This window comes from Oncorhynchus keta, chromosome 28 (genome assembly GCF_023373465.1).
Source record: "Oncorhynchus keta strain PuntledgeMale-10-30-2019 chromosome 28, Oket_V2, whole genome shotgun sequence".
In the NCBI taxonomy this organism is placed as follows: Eukaryota; Metazoa; Chordata; class Actinopteri; order Salmoniformes; family Salmonidae; genus Oncorhynchus; species Oncorhynchus keta.
Window position 1 is genome coordinate 6,222,692 of NC_068448.1, and position 27,500 is coordinate 6,250,191.

At 46.9% G+C, this 27,500-nt stretch overlaps 1 protein-coding gene across 1 annotated transcript in view; it reads left to right on the top strand.

Annotated features, from left to right (window-relative positions):
- LOC118360485 (E3 ubiquitin-protein ligase UBR4) overlaps positions 1–27,500 on the top strand; it is a 178,395-nt gene that overhangs the window by 65,852 nt on the left and 85,043 nt on the right. The window contains 16 exon segments of the mRNA XM_052484171.1: positions 4,894–5,085; positions 7,089–7,159; positions 7,439–7,586; positions 8,351–8,476; positions 9,872–9,973; positions 12,002–12,172; positions 14,023–14,205; positions 14,425–14,583; positions 15,567–15,719; positions 16,016–16,243; positions 16,843–17,000; positions 17,168–17,339; positions 17,841–18,042; positions 20,221–20,384; positions 20,855–21,071; positions 22,749–22,965. Of these exon segments, the coding sequence (XP_052340131.1) occupies positions 4,894–5,085; positions 7,089–7,159; positions 7,439–7,586; positions 8,351–8,476; positions 9,872–9,973; positions 12,002–12,172; positions 14,023–14,205; positions 14,425–14,583; positions 15,567–15,719; positions 16,016–16,243; positions 16,843–17,000; positions 17,168–17,339; positions 17,841–18,042; positions 20,221–20,384; positions 20,855–21,071; positions 22,749–22,965 (2,663 nt within the window).

The following is a 27,500-nucleotide window of genomic DNA, read 5'->3' on the forward strand; positions in this document are numbered from 1 at the left end:
TTCTCTCTCTCTCATGTTCTGTCCCTCTCAGTCTGCCAGGAACCACTGTCTCCTCTGGCCATATCATCTCCTCTCTCTGTCTGATGGATGAACTAGTCTGTCCTGACAGACCAGTGGGAGGGCTCCTCTGTGCCATGTTATCTCTGTCTCATACTGACTCTGAGAGGTGGACTGTATCTGTCTATCTCTCCTCTCTCTGGACGATGACTCTGTCTTCTGGGGAACCACTGAGCTCTGTCCTCTTATCATGTTTATAGTCTCTCTCATACGGACTCTAGTCTGTCTCTGGGGAACCACTGGGAGGCTGGACTAGTGTTATCTCCTCTCTCTACTGCCTCTAGTGTCTGGGAGAAATCTGTCTGGGAGTCTGGACTGAGTTGTTATCTGTCTCTCTCATACTGACTCTAGTCTGTCTGAGGAACCACTGGGATGTGGACTGTACCATGTTATCTCCTCTCATTCTGACTCTAGTCTGAATAGAACCACTGGGAGGCTGGACTGAGTACTGTCTATAGTGTAGTCTCTGTACTGACTCTGTATCTGTCCTGATGAACCATAAGTCTGGACTGTATCTGTCTCTCCTCTTGACTCTCGCTCTCTGAGGAACCAGAGGAGTCTGGACTCTTCTCTGTATATCTAGAAAGATCTCTCTATCTGGTCTGAATGGGTAATAAATATGTTATCTCCCCTCTTTATCTAGTCTGTCCTGGGTACCACTAGGCTAGACTGATTGTTATCTCCTCTAGTGTAGAATCTGTACTATATATAGTGTAGAATGGACTGTAGTTATAGTGTAGAAAAGATAGTATATATAGTGTAGAATACATCTGTCCTGAGGAACACTGGTAGTCTGGACTTAGAAAAATATCTTCTCCAGAGCGATCTCTCTGTGTATATATAGTGTAGAATAGATACTTTATCTAGTGTAGAATCTGTGTATAGAATAGATAGGTATATCTCTCTGTGTAGAATGTGTCTAGTCATATCTGTAGCTCTGAATCTCTGTCCATATAGGATAGTCTCACGTTACTCTGCAAGAATATATACTTTCTATCTCTCTCTGTTGTCGGCTAACTTTCTTTGCTAGCTAACAGCTGTCTATCTGTCAGTTCCACGACCTTAGTCCTAGTGGATATATATGCAAATAGATCTGGCAAAAATATAGTGTAGAATGCTGCTCTATATGTAGTCTTCTATTCTTTATTTTGTCTCGCCTGTCTACTCTCGTCTGTGTAGTCAAGATGGGTGAGCTCTGTCTTCATAGTGTAGACATGGGTCTATATATAGTGTAGAATAAAAAAAACTCTATCTATCTCAAGATTGCTTCTCTTTTCTTTTTGTTGCAATCTGTCTCTATCTGTAGAATACAGATACTGTATATCAAATGGAATAGATACTTTTTAGTGGTAGAATGTGTCAGCTATATATCTCTGTCAATAACTCAATTATCTGTTCACTCTCCTGTGTCTTGTGTATATACCTGTATTGAATAGACCGTGGCTACATCTGTGATGTACCCTAGTCTGTATCAGTGAGAGATAGATAGTATTAAATGATTACCATTAGTTATGGTGTTTTACACCTGTGTTTGCTGTTCTACTTTAGGCTAGTTTCTGTGCACTAGAATATCAGCTATATATAGTGGCTATATAGATAGTGTATGATTTGATTTGATTTGATAGTTATTAGTAATAAAAAAATAAAATACATAGTGTTGATTTTGTATATTTGTAGAATTGATTAATCTGAATGAATAGATCATGTTTATATAGTGAACTCTCTGGGTCTCTCGGTTATAGTCTCTCATTCTGGGACTTATATATAGGCTTTATTCTGTTTTTGTTTGCTGTGTGTAGAATGGGTTTGGTATTATAGTGTAGAATGGACTGTATATAGTGTAGAATGGGTACTATATAGTGTAGAATCTCTGTTGTATATAGTGTGGATTATAGATACTATATAACTCTGTAGTAGAATAGATCTTTGTATCTCTGTCAGAATCTGTACTAATCTATAGTGTAGAATCTGTGCTCTGTCTCTATATATCTGTCTCTGTCTGTCTCTAGTCCAGGTCTATCTCTCACCGTCCTGCTCTGTCTAGTATCTGTCTGTCTCTCTGTCTTCTATCTCTGTGTAGAATCTCTCTCTGTGTACTTTATCTCTGTGTCTCTCTCTCTAGAATAGATGGTACTTTAACCTATAGTGAAATATATAGGTACTCCTGTATCTGCTCTGTCTCTGTCTGTCTGGCTGACCCTTCTGTCTCTGATGTGTTCCAACCTGTAGAACTGTCTCCATCTCTGTCTCAATATTAGAGACACTGGTCTCTTCTGAAAGATTTCTCTCTCTGTTCTCTGTGTCTAAATATCTGTTAGATTCTCTGTCTCCTAAATCTGCTCTCTTTCTCTGTGATCTCTCCCAGAAAAGCCTCTTTCTGTGATTCCTCCAGCCTCTCTAGTGATTCCTCTCTCAGTCCCTCTCTTCTCTGTGTCTGTTTAGATTCAGTTTCTCTATTCTGTGACTCCCTGTCTCTCTCTGTCTCTTTATCTCTGTCTCATCTCTGTCTCTCTAGATCTCTGTCTCTCTGTCTCTGTCTCTCTCTCTGAAACCTCTTCTCTCTGTCTCTGTCTCTGATTCTCTGTCTCCTCCTGTCTCTCTGTCTCTCTCTCTGTCTCTCTCTCTCCTCTCTCAGCTCTGTCTCTCTCTCTGTCTGTCTCTCTCTCTGTCTCTCTCTCAGCTCTCTCTCTCTGTCTCTCTCTGTCCTCCTCAGGGTCCTCTCTCTCTGTGTTCCTCTCTCTGCCTCTCTCTGTCTGTCTGTCTTCTGTCTGAGGAAGAGGAGGAGTCTCTCTATCTCTATCTCTAGTGATCTGTCTCTGTCTCTGTCTCTGTCTCTTCTCTCTCTGTCTCTGTCTCTGTCTCTCTGTCTCTGTCTCTGTCTCTCTGGTCTGTGTCTCTCTCTGTCTCTCTGTCTCTCTGTCTGTCTCTCTCTCTGTCTCTCTCTCTCTCTGCTGTCTCTGTCTCTCTCTCTGTCTCTCTCTCTGTCTCTCTCTCTGTCTCTCTCTGTCTCTCTCTCTGTCTCTCTCTCTGTCTCTCTGAGTTCATGAACCTGTGTCTCTCTCTCTGTCTGTCTCTCTCTCCTCTCTGTGTCTCTCTCTGTCTGTCTCTCTCTCTGTGTCTCTCTGTCTGTCTGTCTATCTCCACTGTCTGTCTGTCTCTCTGTATCTCTCTCTCTGTCTCTGTCTCTCTGTCTGTCTCTGTCTCTCTGTCTGTCTGTCTGTCTCTCTGTCTCTGTCTCTGTCTGTCTATCTCTATCTGTCATCTCTATCTCCAACCAATCTCTGTCTCTCTGTCTGTCTGTCTCTCTGTCTCTCTCTCTGTCTCTCTCTCTGTCTGTCTGTCTCTCTCTGTCTGTCTGTCTCTCTCTCTGTCTGTCTCTGTCTCTCTCTGAGACTTTCTCTGTCTCTGTCTCTCTCTGTCTCTGTCTCTCTCACAACCTCTCTCTCTCTCTGTCTCTCTCCTCTGTCTCTGTCTGTCACTCTGTGTCTGTCTCTCTCTGTCTGTCTGTGTCTCTCTGGGTCTGTCTCTCTCTGTGTGCTGTCTCTCTCTGTCTGTCTCTCTCTCTGTCTCTCTCTCTCTCTGTCTGTCTCTCTCTGTCTCTCTCTCTCTGTCTGTCTCTCTCTGTCTGTCTCTCTCTCTGTGTCTGTCTCTCTCTGTCTCTCTCTCTCTGTGTCTCTCTCTCTCTGTCTCTCTCTCTCTCTCTCTGTGTCTCTCTCTGTCTCTCTCTCTCTGTCTCTGTCTCTCTCTGGGAAGAGATCTCTATCTCTGTCTCTGTGTCTCTCTCTGTCTCTCTCTGTCTCTGTCTCTCTGTCTCTCTCTTCTCTCTCTCTGTCTCTCTCTCTCTCTCTTCTCTCTCTCTCTCTCTCTCTCTCTGTCTCTCTCTCTCTCTCTCTCTCTGTCTCTCTCTCTCTCTGTCTCTCTCTCTCTCTCTCTCTGTCTCTCTCTCTGTCTCTCTGTCTCTCTCTCTCTCTGTCTCTCGTTCTGTCTCTCTCTCTGTCTCTCTCTCTGTCTCTCTGTCTGTCTCTCTGTCTCTCTCTCTGTCTCTCTCAAGTCTCTCTCTGTCTCTCTCTCTCTCTCATCCTCAGAATTAATCTATTGGTGCTCCTGTCTCATATCAGGTCTCCTACCTGGCATCTGATGTCTCCTCTGTGAAGTGCAGTTAAGCTCCTCTGTGCTCTCTGGTTGATAAGTGAGGCTGTGTGGACTCAGACTCTCTCTGTGTCTCTCTGTGGAATATCTCTCTGTCTCTTCTCTCTCTCTGTGTCTCTCCCTCTCTGTCATGTATTAGATAGAAATATATAGACATCTCTGTGTTCTTTATCTGTGTGGAATAGGGAAATCTGTGTGTTCTTAAATGTGTGTCTGTCTCTCTCTGTCTCTCTCTGTCTCTGTCTCTGTCTCTGTCTCTGTAGTGTAGAATAGTCTCTCTCTCTGTCTCTCTCTCTCTCTGTCTCTCTGTCTCTCTATCTCTGATCTGTCTCTCTCTCTCTGTCTCTGTCTCTCTGTGTGTTAGATCTCTCTGTCTTCTCTCTGTGGTCTTCTCTGTGTGTGTGTCTCTCTCTCTGTCTCTGTCATCTGTTCAGACAGTCTGTCTATCTCCTCTGTCTTCTCTCTCTGTCTCTCTCTGTCTCTCTTAAATCTCTCTGTCTGAAAAAGCATTCCTGTCAGTCTGGGTAATGTCTGTCTCTCTCTCTGTCTGTCTCTAGAAAATATACTCTCTAGTCAGTCTGTCTCTCTCTCATCTGTCTGTCTGTCTCTCTCTCTGTCTGAGAGTGTAGAATGGGTCTGTCTCTCGAGAATCAGAGCAGCTCTCTCTCTCTCATGTTTTCCCCTCAGCATGCCAGCATACTAGAGTGCTCCTGCCATATCATCTCCTACCTGGCTGATGTGATGAACGCCCTGAGACAGAGCAGTGGCCAGGGCTCCTCTGTGCTGCTGGTTGATGGAGAGGAGAAGGCTGTAGAGGTGGACTCAGACTGGGTTGACGAGTTGGCTGTGGAGGACGATGACTCACAGGCTGAGGACTCTGTACGGACCTCCCTCTTATCATGTTTGGATAGAAATATATAGACATAGATAGGTTCTTTATATAGTGTGGAATAGATAGAAATATGTAGAGGTTCTTTAAATAGTGTAGGAGAGAAATAAAGAGGTACTTTATATAGTGTAGAATAGATCCTTAAATAGAGTAGAATGGGTACTTTATATAGTGTAGAATAGATACTATATATAGTGTAGAATAGATACTATATATATAGTGTAGAATAGATACTATATATAGTGTAGAATGGGTACTATATATAGTGTAGAATGGGTACTATATATAGTGTAGAATGGGTACTATATATAGTGTAGAATGGGTACTATATATAGTGTAGATGTCATAAGGTGAATGCACCAATTTGTAAGTCGCTCTGGATAAGAGCGTCTGCTAAATGACTTAAATGTAAATGTAGAAAAGATAATATATATGGTGTAGAATGGGTAATAAATATATGTTAGAAAATATACTTTATATAGTGTAGAATGGGTACTATATATAGTGTAGAATGGGTACTATATATAGTGTAGAATAGATAGTATATATAGTGTAGAATAGATAGTATATATAGTGTAGAATAGATAGTATATATAGTGTAGAATGGGTACTATATATAGTGTAGAATGGGTACTATATATAGTGTAGAATGGGTACTATATATAGTGTAGAATGGGTACTATATATAGTGTAGAATGGGTACTATATATAGTGTAGAATGGGTACTATATAGTGTAGAATAGGTACTATATATAGTGTAGTAGAATAGATACTATATATAGTGTAGTAGAATAGATACTTTATATAGTGTAGTAGAATAGATAGTATATATAGTGTAGAATAGATACGTTATATAGTGTAGAATAGATACGTTATATAGTGTAGAATAGATACGTTATATAGTGTAGAATAGATACGTTATATAGTGTAGAATAGATACGTTATATAGTGTAGAATATATACGTTATATAGTGTAGAATAGATAGGTACTTTATATAGTGTAGAATAGATAGGTACTTTATATATTGTGAAATATATAGGTACTTTATACAGTGTAGAATAGATGGAGAGAAGGCTTGAGGACTCCGAACCTCTTTATCTTCACATCAGCTGTCTCACTATTAGAGACACTGGGATTTCAGAAACCATTTCCCTCACCGTAGCTCAACCTCCATTCGTGATTCCCTCCCAGCCTCTTTCTGTGATTCCCTCCCAGCCTCTTTCTGTGATTCCCTCCCAGCCTCTTTCTGTGATTCCCTCCCAGCCTCTTTCTGTGATTCCCTCCCAGCCTCTTTCTGAAAGATTCCCTCCCAGCCTCTTTCTTTATTCCCTCCCAGCCTCTTTCTATGATTGTCCCAGCCTCTTTATGTGATTCCTCCCAGCCTCTTTCTGTGATTAGATCCCAGCCTATTCTGTGATTCCCTCCCAGCCTCTTTCTGTGATTCCTCCCAGCCTCTTTTCTTGATTCCCTCCCAGCCTCTTTCTGTGATTCCTCCCAGCTCTCTTTCTGTGATTCCCTCCCAGCCTCTTTCTGTGATTCCCTCCCAGCCTCTTTCTGTGATTCCCTCCCAGCCTCTTTCTGTGATTCCCTCCCAGCCTCTTTCTGTGATTCCCTCCCAGCCTCTTTCTGTGATTCCCTCCCAGCCTCTTTCTGTGATTCCCTCCCAGCCTCTTTCTGTGATTCCCTCCCAGCCTCTTTCTGTGATTCCCTCCCAGCCTCTTTCTGTGATTCCCTCCCAGTCTCTTTCTGTGATTCCCTCCCAGTCTCTTTCTGTGATTCCCTCCCAGCCTCTTTCTGTGATTCCCTCCCAGCCTATCTTGTCCTATGCGTTTTGAGGAAGAGGAGGAGGATGATATGAGGAAGAGAGTCATTGAGGGGGGGGGGTAAGCAGACCTGTTCAGTAGGGAGAACCTGAGTGTAATGGAGAGGGAATAGCGTATCTGTTAATAATGAGGAAAAAAAACAAGCTGATTTCTCTCTGCTGTGTCGTAGGATGAAGACTCCCAGTGCAATAAGCTGTGTACCTTCACCATCACCCAGAAGGAGTTCATGAACCAGCATTGGTAAAAGAAGCCCTCCCCCTTCATGTGATCAATACCAGTCCTTCACAGTATTCCACTTCCACATAGACTGTGTGTCAATAACTTATACTTTCAGGAAATGCCTTGTGTAAGAAATCTGGTAGGATTGCTAACTCCACCCCACCAACCAACCAATCACAATGCTTTTACATTTCTAGGGGGGGGGGTGTTCTATACGAGTGTACACTTCAGGAGAAAGGACAGGATAATTGAGACGTCTCTAGTGCATCTATTATAAGTCGTCAACCTCCCCTCTCCTAGGTACCACTGTCACACGTGTAAGATGCTGGACGGGGTAGGTGTGTGTACAGTGTGCGCCAAGGTCTGTCACAAAGACCATGAGATCTCCTATGCCAAATACGGCTCTTTCTTCTGTGACTGCGGGGCCAAGGAGGACGGTACCTGTCAGGTGAGACCGAATACCTCAGGTCACCATGGGAAGAGAACCACTGCGGTAACTTTTGGCTTGCTATATCACTTATTCCATCCATCCCATTGGCTTATCCTCATAACCAATCGGTGCCCCAGTTAGCTTGGGATCTAGCTGTTAAAGCTACACCTCAAAAAAACATTACGTTAGGGAATCCATCCACTTGTTGTTGTTGTTGTTGTCTGTTTATCAAGTAGTACAACTTAAAACATCTCAGAATTAACTGGCTGACATGATTCAACTTTAAAAACAGAATGAATTGAAGTGATTAATATAAGTGATTAATATAAGTGATTAATATAGACAGATTTATATGGATCGTAATAATATCTGCATGCCTTGCCTGTCTGTATTTTCACTGATGTATTAGCATAGGTGGGATCGTGGGATCGTGTGCGTGGGATCGTGTGCGTGGGATCGTGTGTGTGGGATCGTGTGTGTGGGATCGTGGGATCGTGTGCGTGGGATCGTGTGCGTGGGATCGTGTGCGTGGGATCGTGTGCGTGGGATCGTGTGCGTGGGATCGTGTGCGTGGGATCGTGTGCGTGTGCGTGGGATCGTGCGTGGGATCGTGTGCGTGGGATCGTGTGTGTGGGATCGTGTGCGTGTGTGTTAGATCGTGTGCGCAACTGTGGTCTTGAATGTGTGTGTGTGTGTGTGTGTGTGTGTGTGTGTGTGTGTGTGTGTGTGTGTGTGTTCAGACAGTCTGATATCTCCTCTGACCAACCTGCGGTCGTCCTCAGGCCCTGGTGAAGCGCAGCCCCAGCAGCGGCACCATGAAGGAGTCCTCAGCCTTCCAGAGTGAACTGAGGATGCCTGAGAGTGCCATCCGCCATCAGAGCAGCCTGGGCTCTAGCGACAAGGACAAGGTAAGACGAGGGAGAAGGTGGATACCGAGTCGGCCGTACAACTGAATGGGGGACACCGAGTCGGCCGTACAACTGAATGGGGGATACCGAGTCGGCCGTACAACTGAATGGGGGACACCGAGTCGGCCGTACAACTGAATGGGGGACACCGAGTCGGCCGTACAACTGAATGGGGGACACCGAGTCGGCCGTACAACTGAATGGGGGACACCGAGTCGGCCGTACAACTGAATGGGGGACACCGAGTCGGCCGTACAACTGAATGGGGGATACCGAGTCGGCCGTACAACTGAATGGGGGATACCGAGTCGGCCGTACAACTGAATGGGGGACACCGAGTCGGCCGTACAACTGAAATGTGTCTTCCTCATTTTTGTAACAGTATTTTTTTTCACCCATATTAAGAGATACAACAGAGACGAAGCAACAACAACAGCACTCACTTACACATCCCTGCGTGTATATATGTGTGTATTATACACACACATGCATATACATACATACATACATACATACATACATACATACATACATACATACATACATACATACATACATACATACATACATGCATACATACATACATACATACATACATACATGCATACATACATGCATACATACATGCATACATACATGCATGCATACATGCATACATGCATGCATACATGCATACATACATGCATACATGCATACATACATGCATACATGCATACATGCATACATACATGCATACATACATACATACATACATACATGCATACATACCGGCTCGGTGCTTCTCTCACCCCATCACCATCATTGCGTCTCCCAATACATACATTTTAAACAAACTTACAAACAGAAATGAAAGAAAAAAGCTCAGTTTAAACCAAGAGGTTAGGTTCCACCCATGGAACGTACAGTGTAGTTCTGAAATACATAGATCCCCGCCATTCTAAGAGAATCTTTGCAGCATAAACAGCTGATACCTCAGGTTCTAGGTCATTTAGATAAGGTTCCCATACTTTGTAGAACTGGTCTGTTTTAGAATGCAAGTCTTACGCATTTGAACCCAACTCCTCTGAATCAGAGAGGGGGGCTGCCTTAATCGACATCCATGTCTTCGTCGCCCGGGGAACAGTAGGTTAACTGCCTTGCTCAGCGGTAGAATGACATAGAAGCATAAGATTAGATAGCGTTTGTCTATTTTCTCCAATAATTAAATAAAAATGACTCCTGTGTTAACCTTTTTTCTCCCTCTTTGTCATGTTGTGGATTTCAGGCAAATTAAAACTCCTTACACAACATGGGGGGATAAAAACACCAGAGAATATACAACGTCGAGAGGTCTGGGGGTTGTACAAGTCACTATAAAAAAAAAACTAAAACTAAAAAACATTGTTCACGTCACAGGTGACCATCTGTGAGGGCAAGTCTGGCGACGAGGACCGTCCCAAGAAGAGCAGCGTCTGTAAGAACATCGAGGGATGTCAGGAGGAACTGCTGGCACAAGTGGTGAGAAGTTTTCTACCGAAGAGCAGCGACGTCTCTTGCACTCTTGACATCGAGAGATATTTATGTGTTAAACGTTCAGTCAAAACCAGACCTACATCACGCCTGAAATGCGTGTCGGGTATACACTGCGGGGTGGGGTGGGGGGGCAATGTATCTGTCAAAACGGTTTCCAATACATCCATATTTACACTTTGTCTTGACATTCAGGGGCATTTTACGATCAGTATTTGTTATGAGAAGTGTCTGATAATATTCTGACGCTGTTATGATGTATCATTGGGTGACGTTGACTTCTGTCTCTCTCTCTGTCTCTCTCTGTCTCTGTCTCTGTCTCTGTCTCTCTGTCCCTCTCTCTGTCTCTCTCTCTGTCTCTCTCTCTGTCTCTCTGGTTCTGATGTTGATCTTCTGGTCTCCTGTCTCTTCTCTCAGGCCTCTCTCTGTCTCTCTGTCTCTGTCTCTCAGGCCCTCTGAGCTCTCTCTCAGGACAAGAGTGTTGAGATGACTGACCAACTCTGTACATTACCACTGCTATCTCTGTTTTTAGTTCTTAACTATCTCTCTGTCAAGTTCCATCGCTCTCTGGCTGGGAGGCAGTATATAGTGGAGGATTCAGTCTCAGCAGTGTTCTCTCTGTTCAGTTTAGCAGTGTTGTCTCTCTCTCTGTTCAGCAGTGTTTCTGTCGGATTCAGGTCTCAGTGTTTCTCTCTTCTGTTTAGCAGTGTTGAGTCTCTGTTCAGTTCAGCAGTGTTTGTCTCTGTTCAGGTCTCAGTGTTCTGTCTCTCTCTTCTGTTTCAGTGTTCTCTGTTCAGTTTAGCTGTCTGTCTCTCTCTTCAGTTCAGCAGTGTCTCTCTGTCTGATTCAGTTCAGCAGTGTTCTCTCTCTGATTCTCTCAGCAGTGTGAGACTCTCTTCTGTTCAGCAGTGTGAGACTCTCTGTTCAGGTCAGCAGTGTTCTGTCTCTCTGTCAGCAGTGTTTCTGTCTCTCTGTCTCTCAGTGTTTAGCAAGTCTCTCTCTGTCTCTCTCAGTGTTCTCTCTGTTCAGTCTCTCTGTTCTCGGATTCTCTTCTCAGTGTTCTTCAGGTCAGCAGTCTGTCTCTTCTCTCTCTGTTCTCTCTCTCTCAGTGTCAGCTCTCTCTCTGTTCAGTTCAGCAGTGTCTGTGTCTCTTCTGTTTAGCAGTGTGAGACTCGGATTCTTTCTCTCTCTCTCTTCAGTTCTCTGTCTCTTCTCAGTTCAGCAGTGTTCTTCAGTTTCAGTGTCTGTCTCTCTTCAGTTCAGTGTTCTCTCAGTTCAGCAGTCTCTGTCTCTCGGATTCAGTCTCTCTGTCTGAGACTCGGATTCAGTTCTCAGTGTCTCTTCAGTTCTCTGTCTCTCTCTTCTCTCTGTCTGTCTCTCTGTCTCTGTTCTCTCTCTCTCTCTGTTCAGCTCTCTCTCTCTGTTCAGTTCAGCAGTGTCTGTCTCTCTCTCAGGTTCTCTGTCTCTCTCTCTCTCTCTGTTCTCAGTCTGAGACTCTGATTCAGTTCTCAGTGTGAGACTCTTCTGTCTCTCTGTCTCCTGATTCTTCTGTTCTCTCTCAGTTCTCTGTCACCGGATTCAGTTCTCTGTCTCTCTGTCTTCTCTGTCTCTCTGTCTTCTCAGTGTCTCTCTGTTCAGTTCTCAGTGTCTCTCTGTCAGTTCTCAGTGTTGAGACTCTGATTCAGTTCAGCAGTGTTCTCTGTCTCTCTGTTCTCTCTCTCTCTGTTCTCAGTGTTCTCTCTCTCTCTCTGTTCTCAGTTCTCAGTCTCTGTCTCTTCTCAGTTCTCAGTGTCTCTCTCTCAGTCTCTCTGTTTCTTCTGTCTCAGTGTTTCTCTCTCTCAGTCTCTCAGTGTCTCTCGGATTCTGTCTCTCTGTTCTGTCTTCTGTCTCTGTCTCTTGTCTCTCTGTCTCTGTCTCTCTCTGTCTCTCTCTGTCTCTGTCTCTCTTCTCTCTGTCTCTTCAGTCTCTCTGTCTCTCTTCTCTCTGTCTCTCTTCTCTCTCTGTCTCTCTCTCCAGTCTGGCTCCTCCACTGCGGCCGTGGTTCTGGAGATGTTGATCTTCCTGATGGATGCCATCCAGACTAACTTCCAGCAGGCCTCCGCTGTAGGCAGCAGCAGCCGAGCTCAGCAGGCCCTCAACGAGCTACACACTCAGGACAAGAGTGTTGAGATGACTGACCAACTGATGGTACATTACCACTGCTATACCTTTTTTAGTTCTTAACTATGAATGTGGGACAAACAAGTTCCATCGCTGTAGTAGGCTGGGAGGCAGTATAGTGGAGGATTCAGTTCAGCAGTGTTTAGACCGGATTCAGTTTAGCAGTGTTGAGACCGGATTCAGTTCAGCAGTGTTTAGACCGGATTCAGGTCAGCAGTGTTTAGACCGGATTCAGTTCAGCAGTGTTTAGACCGGATTCAGTTCAGCAGTGTTTAGACCGGATTCAGTTCAGCAGTGTTTAGACCGGATTCAGGTCAGCAGTGTTTAGACCGGATTCAGGTCAGCAGTGTTTAGACCGGATTCAGTTCAGCAGTGTTTAGACCGGATTCAGGTCAGCAGTGTTGAGACCGGATTCAGTTCAGCAGTGTTTAGACCGGATTCAGTTCAGCAGTGTGAGACACCGGATTCAGTTCAGCAGTGTTGAGACCGGATTCAGTTCAGCAGTGTTTGACCGGATTCAGTTCAGCAGTGTTGAGACCGGATTCAGGTCAGCAGTGTTGAGACCGGATTCAGTTCAGCAGTGTGAGACACCGGATTCAGTTCAGCAGTGTTGAGACACCGGATTCAGTTCAGCAGTGTTGAGACCGGATTCAGTTCAGCAGTGTTTAGACCGGATTCAGTTCAGCAGTGTGAGACCGGATTCAGTTCAGCAGTGTTGAGACCGGATTCAGTTCAGCAGTGTTGAGACCGGATTCAGTTCAGCAGTGTTGAGACCGGATTCAGTTCAGCAGTGTTGAGACCGGATTCAGGTCAGCAGTGTGAGACACCGGATTCAGGTCAGCAGTGTTGAGACCGGATTCAGGTCAGCAGTGTTGAGACCGGATTCAGTTTAGCAGTGTTGAGACCGGATTCAGTTTAGCAGTGTTGAGACACCGGATTCAGTTTAGCAGTGTTGAGACACCGGATTCAGTTTAGCAGTGTTTAGACCGGATTCAGGTCAGCAGTGTTGAGACACCGGATTCAGGTCAGCAGTGTTTAGACCGGATTCAGGTCAGCAGTGTTTAGACCGGATTCAGGTCAGCAGTGTTTGAGACCGGATTCAGGTCAGCAGTGTTTAGACCGGATTCAGTTTAGCAGTGTTGAGACCGGATTCAGTTTAGCAGTGTTGAGACCGGATTCAGTTTAGCAGTGTTGAGACCGGATTCAGGTCAGCAGTGTTGAGACCGGATTCAGTTCAGCAGTGTTGAGACCGGATTCAGTTCAGCAGTGTTGAGACCGGATTCAGTTTAGCAGTGTGAGAGACCGGATTCAGTTCAGCAGTGTGAGACACCGGATTCAGTTCAGCAGTGTTGAGACCGGATTCAGGTCAGCAGTGTTGAGACCGGATTCAGTTTAGCAGTGTGAGAGACCGGATTCAGGTCAGCAGTGTTGAGACACCGGATTCAGTTCAGCAGTGTGAGACACTGGATTCAGTTCAGCAGTGTGAGACACTGGATTCAGTTCAGCAGTGTGAGACACTGGATTCAGTTCAGCAGTGTGAGACACTGGATTCAGTTCAGCAGTGTGAGACACTGGATTCAGTTCAGCAGTGTGAGACACTGGATTCAGTTCAGCAGTGTGAGACACTGGATTCAGTTCAGCAGTGTGAGACACTGGATTCAGTTTAGCAGTGTTTACCGGATTCATCTGATCAGGGTGTAGAACCTGGCTGGGTCAAAAACCCAGCTGTGCTGCTTCGGCTCCAGGAGTCGACTTGAGGAGGCACGAGAACGTCTAAGCCTAGCGTAGTGTGAGAACCATGCAGTATTTGATGCTCCATTGAGCCTCCTTCGTCCTCCTCATGACTTAACACGCCCCCTTCCTCTGCGTCTCCCCAGGTCCCTACCCTTGGTTCCCAGGAGGGAGCTTTTGAGAACGTGCGTATGAACTACAGTGGAGACCAGGGCCAGACCATAAGACAGCTCATCAGTGCCCACGTGCTGCGACGCGTCGCCATGTGTGTGTTGTCTTCGCCCCACGGGCGCCGCCAGCACCTCGCCGTCAGCCACGAGAAGGGCAAGGTGGGCACGTTGTTCCGCTAAATTGTATTTTTTTTAAAGTTCAAAAGCGGCGTTTTCATCTTGATGTTATTTTAGTGTGCGCCTTTTAGATATCATCCAAATCTTGATTTCGCAGAACCTGATCGCTCGGTTCCACTTTCTGTCTGGTGCTGACCCAGGGTTCCCTAACCCCTCTGCTCTCCTCTCCCCTCACTGTCCCACCTGTCCCCTCGTCTCCAGATCACCGTCCTGCAGCTGTCGGCTCTACTGAAGCAGGCCGATTCCAGTAAGAGGAAGTTAACCCTGACTCGTCTGGCCTCGGCCCCCGTCCCCTTCACCGTGCTCAGCCTCACTGGGAACCCCTGCAACGAAGACTATCTGGCTGTCTGTGGACTCAAGGTTAGTCAGATTCATTACAGGGTCTTCAGAAGCCATGTCTACAATTCCTCACTTCCTGTCTTCTTTGCCTCCCCTCTCAACCAGTTTTGGGGCAGAGGTATTCAAGGTCGTCCCCTTTGACCTTCTTCTCAAAAGCATTTTCAGAAGGAGGCGAGGAGATGATGCAAGGAATTGAGAAAGAACCCCTGTCTCTAGATTTAGGGCCTATCTATCTATATGTGTATTGAATTGAGAAAGGCCCTACATCTAGAGACAGGGGTCTATCTAGCTATATGTGTATATGTACAGTGCATTCCTGAAGTATTCAGACTATGGCTGTTTCAGTGACCGCCACATCGGCGGTCACGGGTTATGAAGGCAGTAAAATTCCACTCCGCCCTGTTGCTACTGATGGTCATTATTAGCCTACCAAACGTTTTAACTGCCTGGTACTCAGCAATCTGTTGTCCCTCTAGTCACTCTGACATCAATGTAAATGTCATGAGAGCCCAGGACCTCATGTTACGCAACATTTTCTATAGTCTATGTAATTGTTTGAAAGGAAAAAAAAGTGATGGCCTCTGTTAAAAAGAGGAGGATACCATTAGCTTCCTATAGGATAGGCCAACTGTATTTATTTCTCAACTTTCCTAATATTAAGTACATTGCTTTTCTTTACAACAGGAGTATATCCTACCTGGCTGCCATGAAAATAAACCAGGGGGAAAAGCGTCCTCCATTCGATATTTAAGTGCAAAGATGACATGTATTTTTCCCGCTGCCCCTGTTTAGATACAGGTGCATTATAAATGGTCCATTCTACATCAAAACTAATTTAACACACATTATTTAGTCTATGTGAAGACAAGATTTAATCAAGAATAGTCTGATGGGTGACAATATTACCCAATCACGGAATAAAGCCTTGTTTTTGCTGCTTTTTCTAATCATAGTCGCACACCTCATGTTGCTAAGCTGTCTGTCACCCTCTCTCTCTCGTTCAGGACTGCCACGTGCTGACGTTCAGTAGTACAGGTTCAGTTTCAGAACACCTGGTGCTGCACCCTCAGCTGGCTACTGGGAACTTCATAATCAAGGCTATCTGGCTGCCTGGCTCCCAGACGGAGCTTGCCATCATCACAGCGGACTTCGTCAAGGTACCACATCAGCTCTTTGTAAAGTTTCCTCGGTTATTGCTTCAAGTGTAGATACGTTTTTTTTTTGTGAAAAATTCCTGGGCTAATCCTTTATTTATCCAGCTCTTGAGGTAGTATAACGTGCACGCCTTAGACAAGGACCTGACTGTAAAAACACTAATTAACAGAGCAGAGCAGAACAGAAAATCATCTCTTTGTTTGTCCTTTTGTCTTTCAATAGAAGAATGAATGGAATAGAAGGGTTGATTTGCATAACAGCGTTGATTGGTGAGACTCTTCTTCTTCTCTCCTGTTAGATCTATGACCTGTCAGTGGACGCTCTGAGCCCTGTGTACTACTTCCTGCTGCCGAGCTCCAAGATCCGTGACGCCACCTTCCTGTTCAACGAGGAAGGGAAGAGCATCATCGTCATCATGTCCTCTGCTGGCTACATGTACACACAGGTCATGGACGAGTCTTCCAGCGCCCAACACGGACCCTTCTATGTTACCTCAGTCCTAGAGATCAGCCACCAGGACCTTAAGGTACAAACACACCTGGGTTGAACGCAGAAATCCTTCAAATAGTTTCTCTTGAACTCTTTAAAAACAGAGAGCCTTTTCCCGGGTTTACCAGAATGGACCGGGTCAACTCGATCACGCAGAGCTTGAAGTATTTTGAAAGAAAATAAATCATATCTGAATCCTGCATCGTAGCTCTGTGTCCTTCCAGGACCGTAACGACCAGGTGGCAGAGGAGTGTTACAGCCACGTTCTCCAGACGCTGCTGTTCTGTTCTGTTCTGTCTGTTCTGACTGGTCTCTCTCCCTCCTTCCAGGACAGTAACGACCAGGTGGCAGAGGAGTGTTACAGCCACGTTCTCCAGACGCTGCTGTTCTGTCTGTTCTGACTGGTCTCTCTCCCTCCTTCCAGGACAGTAACGACCAGGTGGCAGAGGAGTGTTACAGCCACGTTCTCCAGACGCTGCTGTTCTGTTCTGGTCTGTTCTGACCGGTCTCTCTCCCTCCTTCCAGGACAGTAACGACCAGGTGGCAGAGGAGTGTTACAGCCATGTTCTCCAGACGCTGCTGTTCTAGTCTGGTCTGTTCTGGTCTGTTCTGACTGGTCTCTCTCCCTCCTTCCAGGACAGTAACGGTCAGGTTGCTGGCGGCGGTGTATCGGTGTACTACAGCCACGTTCTCCAGATGCTGTTCTTCAGCTACAGCCAGGGCAAGTCGTTCGCTGCCACCGTCAGTCGCAGCACCACCGACGTACACAGACTCTTCACCATCAACGTCAAAGGGTAACTAGATAACCAATTGATTAAACTTTATTTATTTTTGTATTAAGTAAGTAGACAACTGGATAGTTAGAATTATGCACCACATGTTGTCATTGGACACCATTTGTCAGGAGTTATTAATACATGTCATTTTTTTCGATGTATCTTAACGTTCTCCGTCCCTCCAGCTCTAATGGGGGCAGTAAGACGTCTCCAGCTCTGTGCCAGTGGTCTGAGGTGATGAACCACCCAGGCCTGGTGTGCTGCGTCCAGCAGACTACTGGTATCCCTCTGGTCATCATGGTCAAACCTGACACCTTCCTCATCCAGGAGATCAAGACCCTGCCCGCTAAGGCTAAGGTATAGTACACACGCACACGCACACGCACACGCACACACACACACTCTGGTCATCAGGGTCAAACCTGACACCTTCCTCATCCAGGAAATGAAGACCCTGCCTTCTAAGGTAGCATATCAGAGCCCAATAAACATACTCTTTCTCAGTTAGTCTTTCCTCCGTTCCTCTCTACTTCCTTCTCTAAAGGCATTGGACTTCAGGTCTTCTGTGTTTTGAGGAGGAGGCAAGGAGAGAGAACCCCTCTGAGCCACACCCACCCCACTGAGCCACACCCACTCCACTGAGCCACACCCACCAACCCTACAGAGCCACACACACCCACCCCACTGAGCCACACCCACCCCACTGAGCCACACCCACCCCACTGAGCCACACCCACCAACCCCACTGAGCCACACCCACCCACCCCACTGAGCCACACCCACCCCACTGAGCCACACCCACCCCACTGAGCCACACCCACCCCACACAACACTAATAGTCCTGTCTCCTCCCGTCAGATCCAGGACATGGTAGCTATCCGTCACACAGCATCTAACGAGCAGCAGCGAACCACCATGATCCTGCTGTGTGAGGACGGCTCTCTGAGGATCTACATGGCTAACGTAGACAACACCTCCTATTGGCTCCAGCCCTCCCTGCAGCCCTGCTCCGGCATCTCCATCATGAAGCCTGTCAGGAAACGCAAGGCTGCTGCAGCAAGTGGGTTAAACTAAACAGCCCCCTCTGTCTGTCTGTCTGTCTGGTCCTGCCTGTCTGTCTCTCTGTCTGTCTGGTCCTGCCTGTCTGTCTCGCTCCCTCCCTCTCTCTGTCTGTCTGTTCCTGCCTGTGTGTCTCGCTCCCTCCCTCTCTCTGTCTGTCTGGTCCTGCCTGTCTGTCTCGCTCCCTCCCTCTCTCTGTCTGTCTGTTCCTGCCTGTCTGTCTCGCTCCCTCCCTCTCTCTGTCTGTCTGGTCCTGCCTGTCTGTCTCGCTCCCTCCCTCTCTCTGTCTGTCTGGTCCTGCCTGTCTGTCTCGCTCCCTCCCTCTCTCTGTCTGTCTGGTCCTGCCTGTCTGTCTCGCTCCCTCTCTGTCTCTGTCTGTCTGCCTGCCTGTCTGTCTGTCTGTCTGTCTGCCTGTCTGGTCCTGTCTGTGTCGATCTTCTCCAAATCCTTTCGTTTCATGTCACTCATTCAGTTTTTCCAGGTTACCGGTGCCAGGTTCTGTCAAAATGCGTTAGTCAACTGAATAAATCACTCCACACATTTCTCTGTCTTTTCTGCCTCCTGTCTAGAGTCCCTCTGTCTGTCTGCCTGTCTGGCCCCTGTCTGTGTCGAGCCCTTCTCCAAAGCCCCTCAACCGTTTCATGTCACTCATTCAGTTTTTCCAGGTTACCGGTGCCAGGTTCTGTCAAAATGCGTTAGTCAACTGAATAAATCACACACACACATTTCCTCCAGAAAGGGTACTTTTATAGAGCCCCTCTACCGTATAGAGCCCCTCTACCGTGTAGAGCCCCCGTATAGAGCCCCTCTACCGTATAGAGCCCCTCAACCATATAGAGCCCCGCTACCGTATAGAGCCCCGTATAGAGCCCCTCTACCGTATAGAGCCCCTCTACCGTATAGAGCCCCGCTACTGTATAGAGCCCCGCTACCGTATAGAGCCCCGCTACCGTTTAAAGCCCCGTATAGAGCCCCTCTACCGTATAGAGCCCCGTATAGAGCCCCGTATAGAGCCCCGTATAGAGCCCCTCTACCGTATAGAGCCCCGTATAGAGCCCCCGTATAGAGCCCCTCAACCATATAGAGCCCCTCAACCATATAGAGCCCCTCTACCGTATAGAGCCCCTCTAGAGCCCGTATAGAGAGCCCTCTACCGTATAGAGCCCCTCTACCATATAGAGCCCCTATAGAGCCCGTATAGAGCCCCTCAACCGTATAGAGCAACCGTATAGAGCCCCGTATAGAGCCCCCCCGTATAGAGAGCCCCTCTACCGTATAGAGCACCGTATAGAGCCGTATAGAGCCCCTCTACCGTATAGAGCCCCTCTACCGTATAGAGCCCCGTATAGAGCCCCCGTATAGAGCCCCTCAACCGTATAGAGCCCCTCAACCGTATAGAGCCCCTCTACCGTATAGAGCCCCTCTACCGTATAGAGCCCCTCTACCGTATAGAGCCCCTCTACCGTATAGAGCCCCTCTACCGTATAGAGCACCGTATAGAGCCCCTCTACCGTATAGAGCACCGTATAGAGCCCCTCTACCGTATAGAGCCCCTCTACCATATAGAGCCCCGTATAGAGCCCCGTATAGAGCCCCTCTACCGTATAGAGCCCCGTATAGAGCCCCTCTACCGTATAGAGCCCCGTATAGAGCCCCTCTACCGTATAGAGCACCGTATAGAGCCCCTCTACCGTATAGAGCACCGTATAGAGCCCCTCTACCGTATAGAGCACCGTATAGAGCCCCTCTACCGTATAGAGCACCGTATAGAGCCCCTCTACCATATAGAGCACCGTATAGAGCCCCTCTACCGTATAGAGCCCCTCTACCGTATAGAGCCCCTCTACCATATAGAGCCCCGTATAGAGCCCCTCTACCGTATAGAGCCCCTTTACCGTATAGAGCCCCTTTACCGTATAGAGCCCCTCTACTGTTATTTTTCACTCTTTTTACTGTTGTTTTATTTCTTTACTTATTGTTCACCTAAAATACCTATTTGATTAGAGCCTGTAAGGAAGCATTTCACTAAGTTCTACACCTGTTGTATTCAGCGAACGTGACAAACATACTTTTGATTTGATATTCTCCTTTTCTAGTTTGAATATTGCTAAGAACGTTCCAAAAAAACGATCACTTGATATCTAACGAATGGTCTGTTCCACTTGCCGCCTTGTTCCAGCCACTCGTACCTCCAGTCAGGTGACCTTCCCGGTGGACTTCTTTGAGAGTAACCAACAGCTGACGGAGGTGGAGTTTGGAGGCAACGACCTCCTGCAGGTTTACAACGGACAGCAGATCAAACACAGACTCAACTCCACTGGGATGTATGTCGCCAACACTAAGGTATGATGCCCACACACACACCCACCCCTCTCTCCGTCCAACTCGCTACAGCTCTGGGCTTTGATTCGACTGCTCTGGGATAACGCAAAATCCACTTCCAATCTTTCATTAAGTGGTTTGATTATTGCAAAGCTGTCATCGAGGCCAAAAATTGTGGCTACTTGGAAGAATCTCCAATATATTTTGATTTAACACTTTGTTGGTTACTACATGACTCCATATTGTGTTATTTCATAGTTTTGATGTCTTCACTATTATTCTACAATGTAGAAAATAGTAAAAAATAAAGAAAAACCCTGGAATGAGTAGATGTGTCCTAACGTTTGACTGGTACTGGTATATATTTCTGTGACCATTTTTGGAGGAAAACTGACACGTACTGTATTTGTACGTGCCATTCCAACTGCATTAATCCTGAACCCCCTTTTTCTCATCTTAATGATATGGTTATCTCTTCCCCCTCTGCCCAGCCGGGAGGCTTCACCGTGGAGACGGTCAACAACAACATCTCCATGGTGATGACAGGCATGCGGGTGCAGGTGGGCACGCAGGCCATCGAGCGGGCACCCTCCTACCTGGAGATCTTTGGGCGAACCATGCAGGTGAACATGACCCGGCCCCGCTGGTTCGACTTCCCCTTCACCAGGGAGGAGGCTCTGCAGGCCGACAAGAAACTCTCCATCTTCTGTAAGGACACACGAACGCAGGAAAATACTGAACTGTGTAACGAGGGTTTGTCGCTGTGTAACGAGGGTTTGGCGCACTGCAACGAGGGTTTGGCGCACTGCAACGAGGGTTTGGCGCACTGCAACGAGGGTTTGGCGCTGTGTAACGAGGGTTTGGCGCACTGCAACGAGGGTTTGGCGCACTGCAACGAGGGTTTGGCGCACTGCAACGAGGGTTTGGCGCACTGCAACGAGGGTTTGGCGCACTGCAACGAGGGTTTGGCGCACTGCAACGAGGGTTTGGCGCACTGTAACGAGGGTTTGTCGCTGTGTAACGAGGGTTTGGCGCACTGCAACGAGGGTTTGGCGCACTGCAACGAGGGTTTGGCGCACTGCAACGAGGGTTTGGCGCACTGCAACGAGGGTTTGGCGCACTGCAACGAGGGTTTGGCGCACTGCAACGAGGGTTTGGCGCACTGCAACGAGGGTTTGGCGCACTGCAACGAGGGTTTGGCGCACTGCAACGAGGGTTTGGCGCACTGCAACGAGGGTTTGGCGCACTGCAACGAGGGTTTGTCGCTGTGTAACGAGGGTTTGTCGCACTGTAACGAGGGTTTGTCGCACTGCAACGAGGGTTTGGCGCACTGCAACGAGGGTTTGGCGCACTGCAACGAGGGTTTGGCGCACTGCAACGAGGGTTTGGCGCACTGCAACGAGGGTTTGTCGCTGTGTAACGAGGGTTTGGCGCACTGCAACGAGGGTTTGGCGCACTGTAACGAGGGTTTGTCGCTGTGTAACGAGGGTTTGTCGCACTGTAACGAGGGTTTGGCGCACTGCAACGAGGGTTTGGCGCACTGCAACGAGGGTTTGGCGCACTGCAACGAGGGTTTGGCGCACTGTAACTCTGGAAAAATGTACATGTTCCCTTAGTCTCTGACTAACCTCTCCCTTCTTCTTCGTTCCTCCAGTCAGAGCGTCAGTTGACCCGGCCGGGCATCACCGTGTCTCTGACTAACCTCTCCCTTCTTCGTTCCTCCAGTCAGAGCGTCAGTTGACCCGGCCGGGCATCACCGTGTCTCTGACTAACCTCTCCCTTCTTCTTCGTTCCTCCAGTCAGAGCGTCAGTTGACCCAGCCGGGCATCACCGTGTCTCTGACTAACCTCTCCCTTCTTCTTCGTTCCTCCAGTCAGAGCGTCAGTTGACCCGGCCTGGCATCACCGTGTCTCTGACTAACCTCTCCCTTCTTCTTCGTTCCTCCAGTCAGAGCGTCAGTTGACCCAGCCAGGCATCACCGTGTCTCTGACTAACCTCTCCCTTCTTCTTCGTTCCTCCAGTCGGAGCGTCAGTTGACCCAGCCGGGCATCACCGTGTCTCTGACTAACCTCTCCCTTCTTCTTCGTTCCTCCAGTCGGAGCGTCAGTTGACCCAGCCGGGCATCACCGTGTCTCTGACTAACCTCTCCCTTCTTCTTCGTTCCTCCAGTCAGAGCGTCAGTTGACCCAGCCGGGCATCACCGTGTCTCTGACTAACCTCTCCCTTCTTCGTTCCTCCAGTCAGAGCGTCAGTTGACCCGGCCGGGCATCACCGTGTCTCTGACTAACCTCTCCCTTCTACGTTCCTCCAGTCAGAGCGTCAGTTGACCCAGCCGGGCATCACCGTGTCTCTGACTAACCTCTCCCTTCTTCTTCGTTCCTCCAGTCGGAGCTTCAGTTGACCCGGCGGGTGTCACTATGCTGGACTCTATAAAGATCTATGGTAAAACCAAGGAGCAATTTGGCTGGCCTGACGAGCCCCCCGAGGACTTCCCCTCGGCCTCCGTCAACAACGTGTGCTCTCCCAACCTCAACACCGGCAACGGCACCGGCGAAGGGGACATCGCCGCACCAGCCTCCACCGGCGGCACCGTGCTGGAGAGGTTAGTGTTAAACGCCACAGGGTTCAAAGGTTAACCAAAGGTCCAATAGACAAGAGACAGGTTCCACAAGATGGCCAAGTTGCAAAGTTTAAAAAAAAAAATGTCTAAATGTTCAATGTATGAAATCAAAAAATGTGTTTTTTTTTCTGTCTTAATTTAAGGTTAGGGCTAGGCATTAGGCTACCACTGTGGTTCGGTTTGAAATGACATTTTGTGTCTTGGGTGACGACTCTACAGACAGGGTCGTCTGGGTCATTGCGGTGCTGAAATGATCGGAGCTTTCCTTTTTGACTATATGCACGTGGGTCGTGTTCACGAGCCATGTAACGGAAGAAAAAGCTCTGAAATGGATTGACCAATCATACTTATCCAAAAGGAAACACTTTTGTTTTCCATGCAAAACATTTTTCAACAATGTGCCCTAATGAACACGACCCAGGCTAGAACCAGTAGAATGACATTAGCTGAAGAGCTTAATCTCTCTGTGATATATAGTTATCTCTCTCCTGACCCCTCAGTCTCTCTGTGATATATAGTTCTCTCTCTTGACCCCTCAGTCTCTCTGTGATATATAGTTATCTCTCTCCTGACCCCTCAGCCCATGCAGTCTGTAATATATAGTTATATCTCTCCTGACCCCTCAGTCTCTCTGTGATATATAGTTATCTCTCTCCTGACCCCCTCAGTCTCTCTGTGATATATAGTTATCTCTCTCCTGACCCCTCAGTCTCTCTGTGATATATAGTTATCTCTCTCCTGACCCCTCAGTCTCTCTGTGATATATAGTTCTCTCTCCTGACCCCTCAGTCTCTCTGTGATATATATAGTTATCTCTCTCCTGACCCCCCCAGCCCATGCAGTCTGTAATATATAGTTATCTCTCTCCTGACCCCCCCAGCCCATGCACTCTGTAATATATAGTTATCTCTCTCCTGACCCCCCCAGCCCATGCAGTCTGTAATATATAGTTATCTCTCTCCTGACCCCCCCAGCCCATGCAGTCTGTAATATATAGTTATCTCTCTCCTGACCCCCCCAGCCCATGCAGTCTGTAATATATAGTTCTCTCTCCTGACCCCCCCAGCCCATGCAGTCTGTAATATATAGTTATCTTCCTCCTGACCCCCCCAGCCCATGCAGTCTGTAATATATAGTTATCTTCCTCCTGACCCCCCCCAGCCCATGCAGTCTGTAATATATAGTTATCTTCCTCCTGACCCCCCAGCCCATGCAGTCTGTAATATATAGTTATCTTCCTCCTGACCCCAGCCCATGCAGTCTGTAATATATAGTTATCTTCCTCCTGACCCCCAGCCCATGCAGTCTGTAATATATAGTTATCTTCCTCCTGACCCCCAGCCCATGCAGTCTGTAATATATAGTTATCTTCCTCCTGACCCCCCCAGCCCATGCAGTCTGTAATATATAGTTATCTTCCTCCTGACCCCCCCAGCCCATGCAGTCTGTAATATATAGTTATCTCTCTCCTGACCCCCAGCCCATGCAGTCTGTAATATATAGTTATCTCTCCTGACCCCCCGCCCATGCAGTCTGTAATATATAGTTATCTTCCTCCTGACCCCCAGCCCATGCAGTCTGTAATATATAGTTATCTTCCTCCTGACCCCCCCAGCCCATGCAGTCTGTAATATATAGTTATCTTCCTCCTGACCCCCCCAGCCCATGCAGTCTGTAATATATAGTTATCTTCCTCCTGACCCCCCCCAGCCCATGCAGTCTGTAATATATAGTTATCTTCCTCCTGACCCCCCCAGCCCATGTAGTCTGTAATATATAGTTATCTTCCTCCTGACCCCCCAGCCCATGCAGTCTGTAATATATAGTTATCTTCCTCCTGACCCCCCAGCCCATGCAGTCTGTAATATATAGTTATCTCCTGACCCCCAGCCCATGCAGTCTGTAATATATAGTTATCTCCTCCTGACCCCCAGCCCATGCAGTCTGTAATATATAGTTATCTCCTGACCCCCAGCCCATGCAGTCTGTAATATATAGTTCTCTCTCCCCCCAGCCCATGCAGTCTGTAATATATAGTTATCTTCCTCCTGACCCCCCCAGCCCATGCAGTCTGTAATATATAGTTATCTTCCTCCTGACCCCCAGCCCATGCAGTCTGTAATATATAGTTATCTTCCTCCTGACCCCCAGCCCATGCAGTCTGTAATATATAGTTATCTTCCTCCTGACCCCCAGCCCATGCAGTCTGTAATATATAGTTATCTCTCTCCTGACCCCCCAGCCCATGCAGTCTGTAATATATAGTTATCTTCCTCCTGACCCCCAGCCCATGCAGTCTGTAATATATAGTTATCTTCCTCCTGACCCCCAGCCCATGCAGTCTGTAATATATAGTTATCTTCCTCCTGACCCCCAGCCCATGCAGTCTGTAATATATAGTTATCTTCCTCCTGACCCCCAGCCCATGCAGTCTGTAATATATAGTTATCTTCCTCCTGACCCCCAGCCCATGCAGTCTGTAATATATAGTTATCTTCCTCCTGACCCCCAGCCCATGCAGTCTGTAATATATAGTTATCTTCCTCCTGACCCCCAGCCCATGCAGTCTGTAATATATAGTTATCTTCCTCCTGACCCCCAGCCCATGCAGTCTGTAATATATAGTTATCTCTCTCCTGACCCCCAGCCCATGCAGTCTGTAATATATAGTTATCTCTCTCCTGACCCCCCAGCCCATGCAGTCTGTAATATATAGTTCTCTCTCCTGACCCCCCCCAGCCCATGCAGTCTGTAATATATAGTTATCTTCCTCCTGACCCCCAGCCCATGCAGTCTGTAATATATAGTTATCTTCCTCCTGACCCCCCCAGCCCATGCAGTCTGTAATATATAGTTATCTTCCTCCTGACCCCCCAGCCCATGCAGTCTGTAATATATAGTCTGACCCCCCCCAGCCCATGCAGTCTGTAATATATAGTTATCTTCCTCCTGACCCCCAGCCCATGCAGTCTGTAATATATAGTTATCTTCCTCCTGACCCCCCAGCCCATGCAGTCTGTAATATATAGTTATCTTCCTCCTGACCCCCAGCCCATGCAGTCTGTAATATATAGTTATCTCTCTCCTTACCCCCCCAGCCCATGCAGTCTGTAATATATAGTTATCTTCTCCTGACCCCCAGCCCATGCAGTCTGTAATATATAGTTATCTTCCTCCTGACCCCCAGCCCATGCAGTCTGTAATATATAGTTATCTTCCTCCTGACCCCCCCAGCCCATGCAGTCTGTAATATATAGTTATCTTCCTCCTGACCCCCCCCAGCCCATGCAGTCTGTATAGTAGGGTCAGACATTTAGGTGTTGGTAGTTGTGTGTGTGTGTGTGTTTGTCTATCTGTCTGTCTTTTGGCATGTGTGTGTGTGTCCACTGCATGGCTGCAGTCATAATGGCTTGTTGTTCTGCTTCTTCCTCTGTTTACTCATTTTCTTCTTGGTTTCTTCCTCTGTTTACTCATTTTCTTCTTGGTTTCTTCCTCTGTTTACTCATTTTCTTCTTGGTTTCTTCCTCTGTTTACTCATTTTCTTCTTGGTTTCTTCCTCTGTTTACTCATTTTCTTCTTGGTTTCTTCCTCTGTTTACTCATTTTCTTCTTGGTTTCTTCCTCTGTTTACTCATTTTCTTCTTGGTTTCTTCCTCTGTTTACTCATTTTCTTCTTGGTTTCTTCCTGTGTTTACTCATTTTCTTCTTGGTTTCTTCCTCTGTTTACTCATTTTCTTCTTGGTTTCTTCCTCTGTTTACTCATTTTCTTCTTGGTTTCTTCCTCTGTTTACTCATTTTCTTCTTGGTTTCTTCCTCTGTTTACTCATTTTCTTCTTGGTTTCTTCCTCTGTTTACTCATTTTCTTCTTGGTTTCTTCCTCTGTTTACTCATTTTCTTCTTGGTTTCTTCCTCTGTTTACTCATTTTCTTCTTGGTTTCTTCCTCTGTTTACTCATTTTCTTCTTGGTTTCTTCCTCTGTTTACTCATTTTCTTCTTGGTTTCTTCCTCTGTTTACTCATTTTCTTCTTGGTTTCTTCCTCTGTTTACTCATTTTCTTCTTGGTTTCTTCCTCTGTTTACTCATTTTCTTCTTGGTTTCTTCCTCTGTTTACTCATTTTCTTCTTGGTTTCTTCCTCTGTTTACTCATTTTCTTCTTGGTTTCTTCCTCTGTTTACTCATTTTCTTCTTGGTTTCTTCCTCTGTTTACTCATTTTCTTCTTGGTTTCTTCCTCTGTTTCCTCATTTTCTTCTTGGTTTCTTCCTCTGTTTACTCATTTTCTTCTTGGTTTCTTCCTCTGTTTTCTTCTTGGTTTCTTCCTCTGTTTACTCATTTTCTTCTTGGTTTCTTCCTCTGTTTACTCATTTTCTTCTTGGTTTTTTCTGTTTTCATTTTCTTCTTGGTTTCTTCCTCTGTTTACTCATTTTCTTCTTGGTTTCTGTTTCATTTTCTTCTTGGTTTACTCATTTTCTTCTTGGTTTCTTCCTCTGTTTACTCATTTTCTTCTTGGTTTCTTCCTC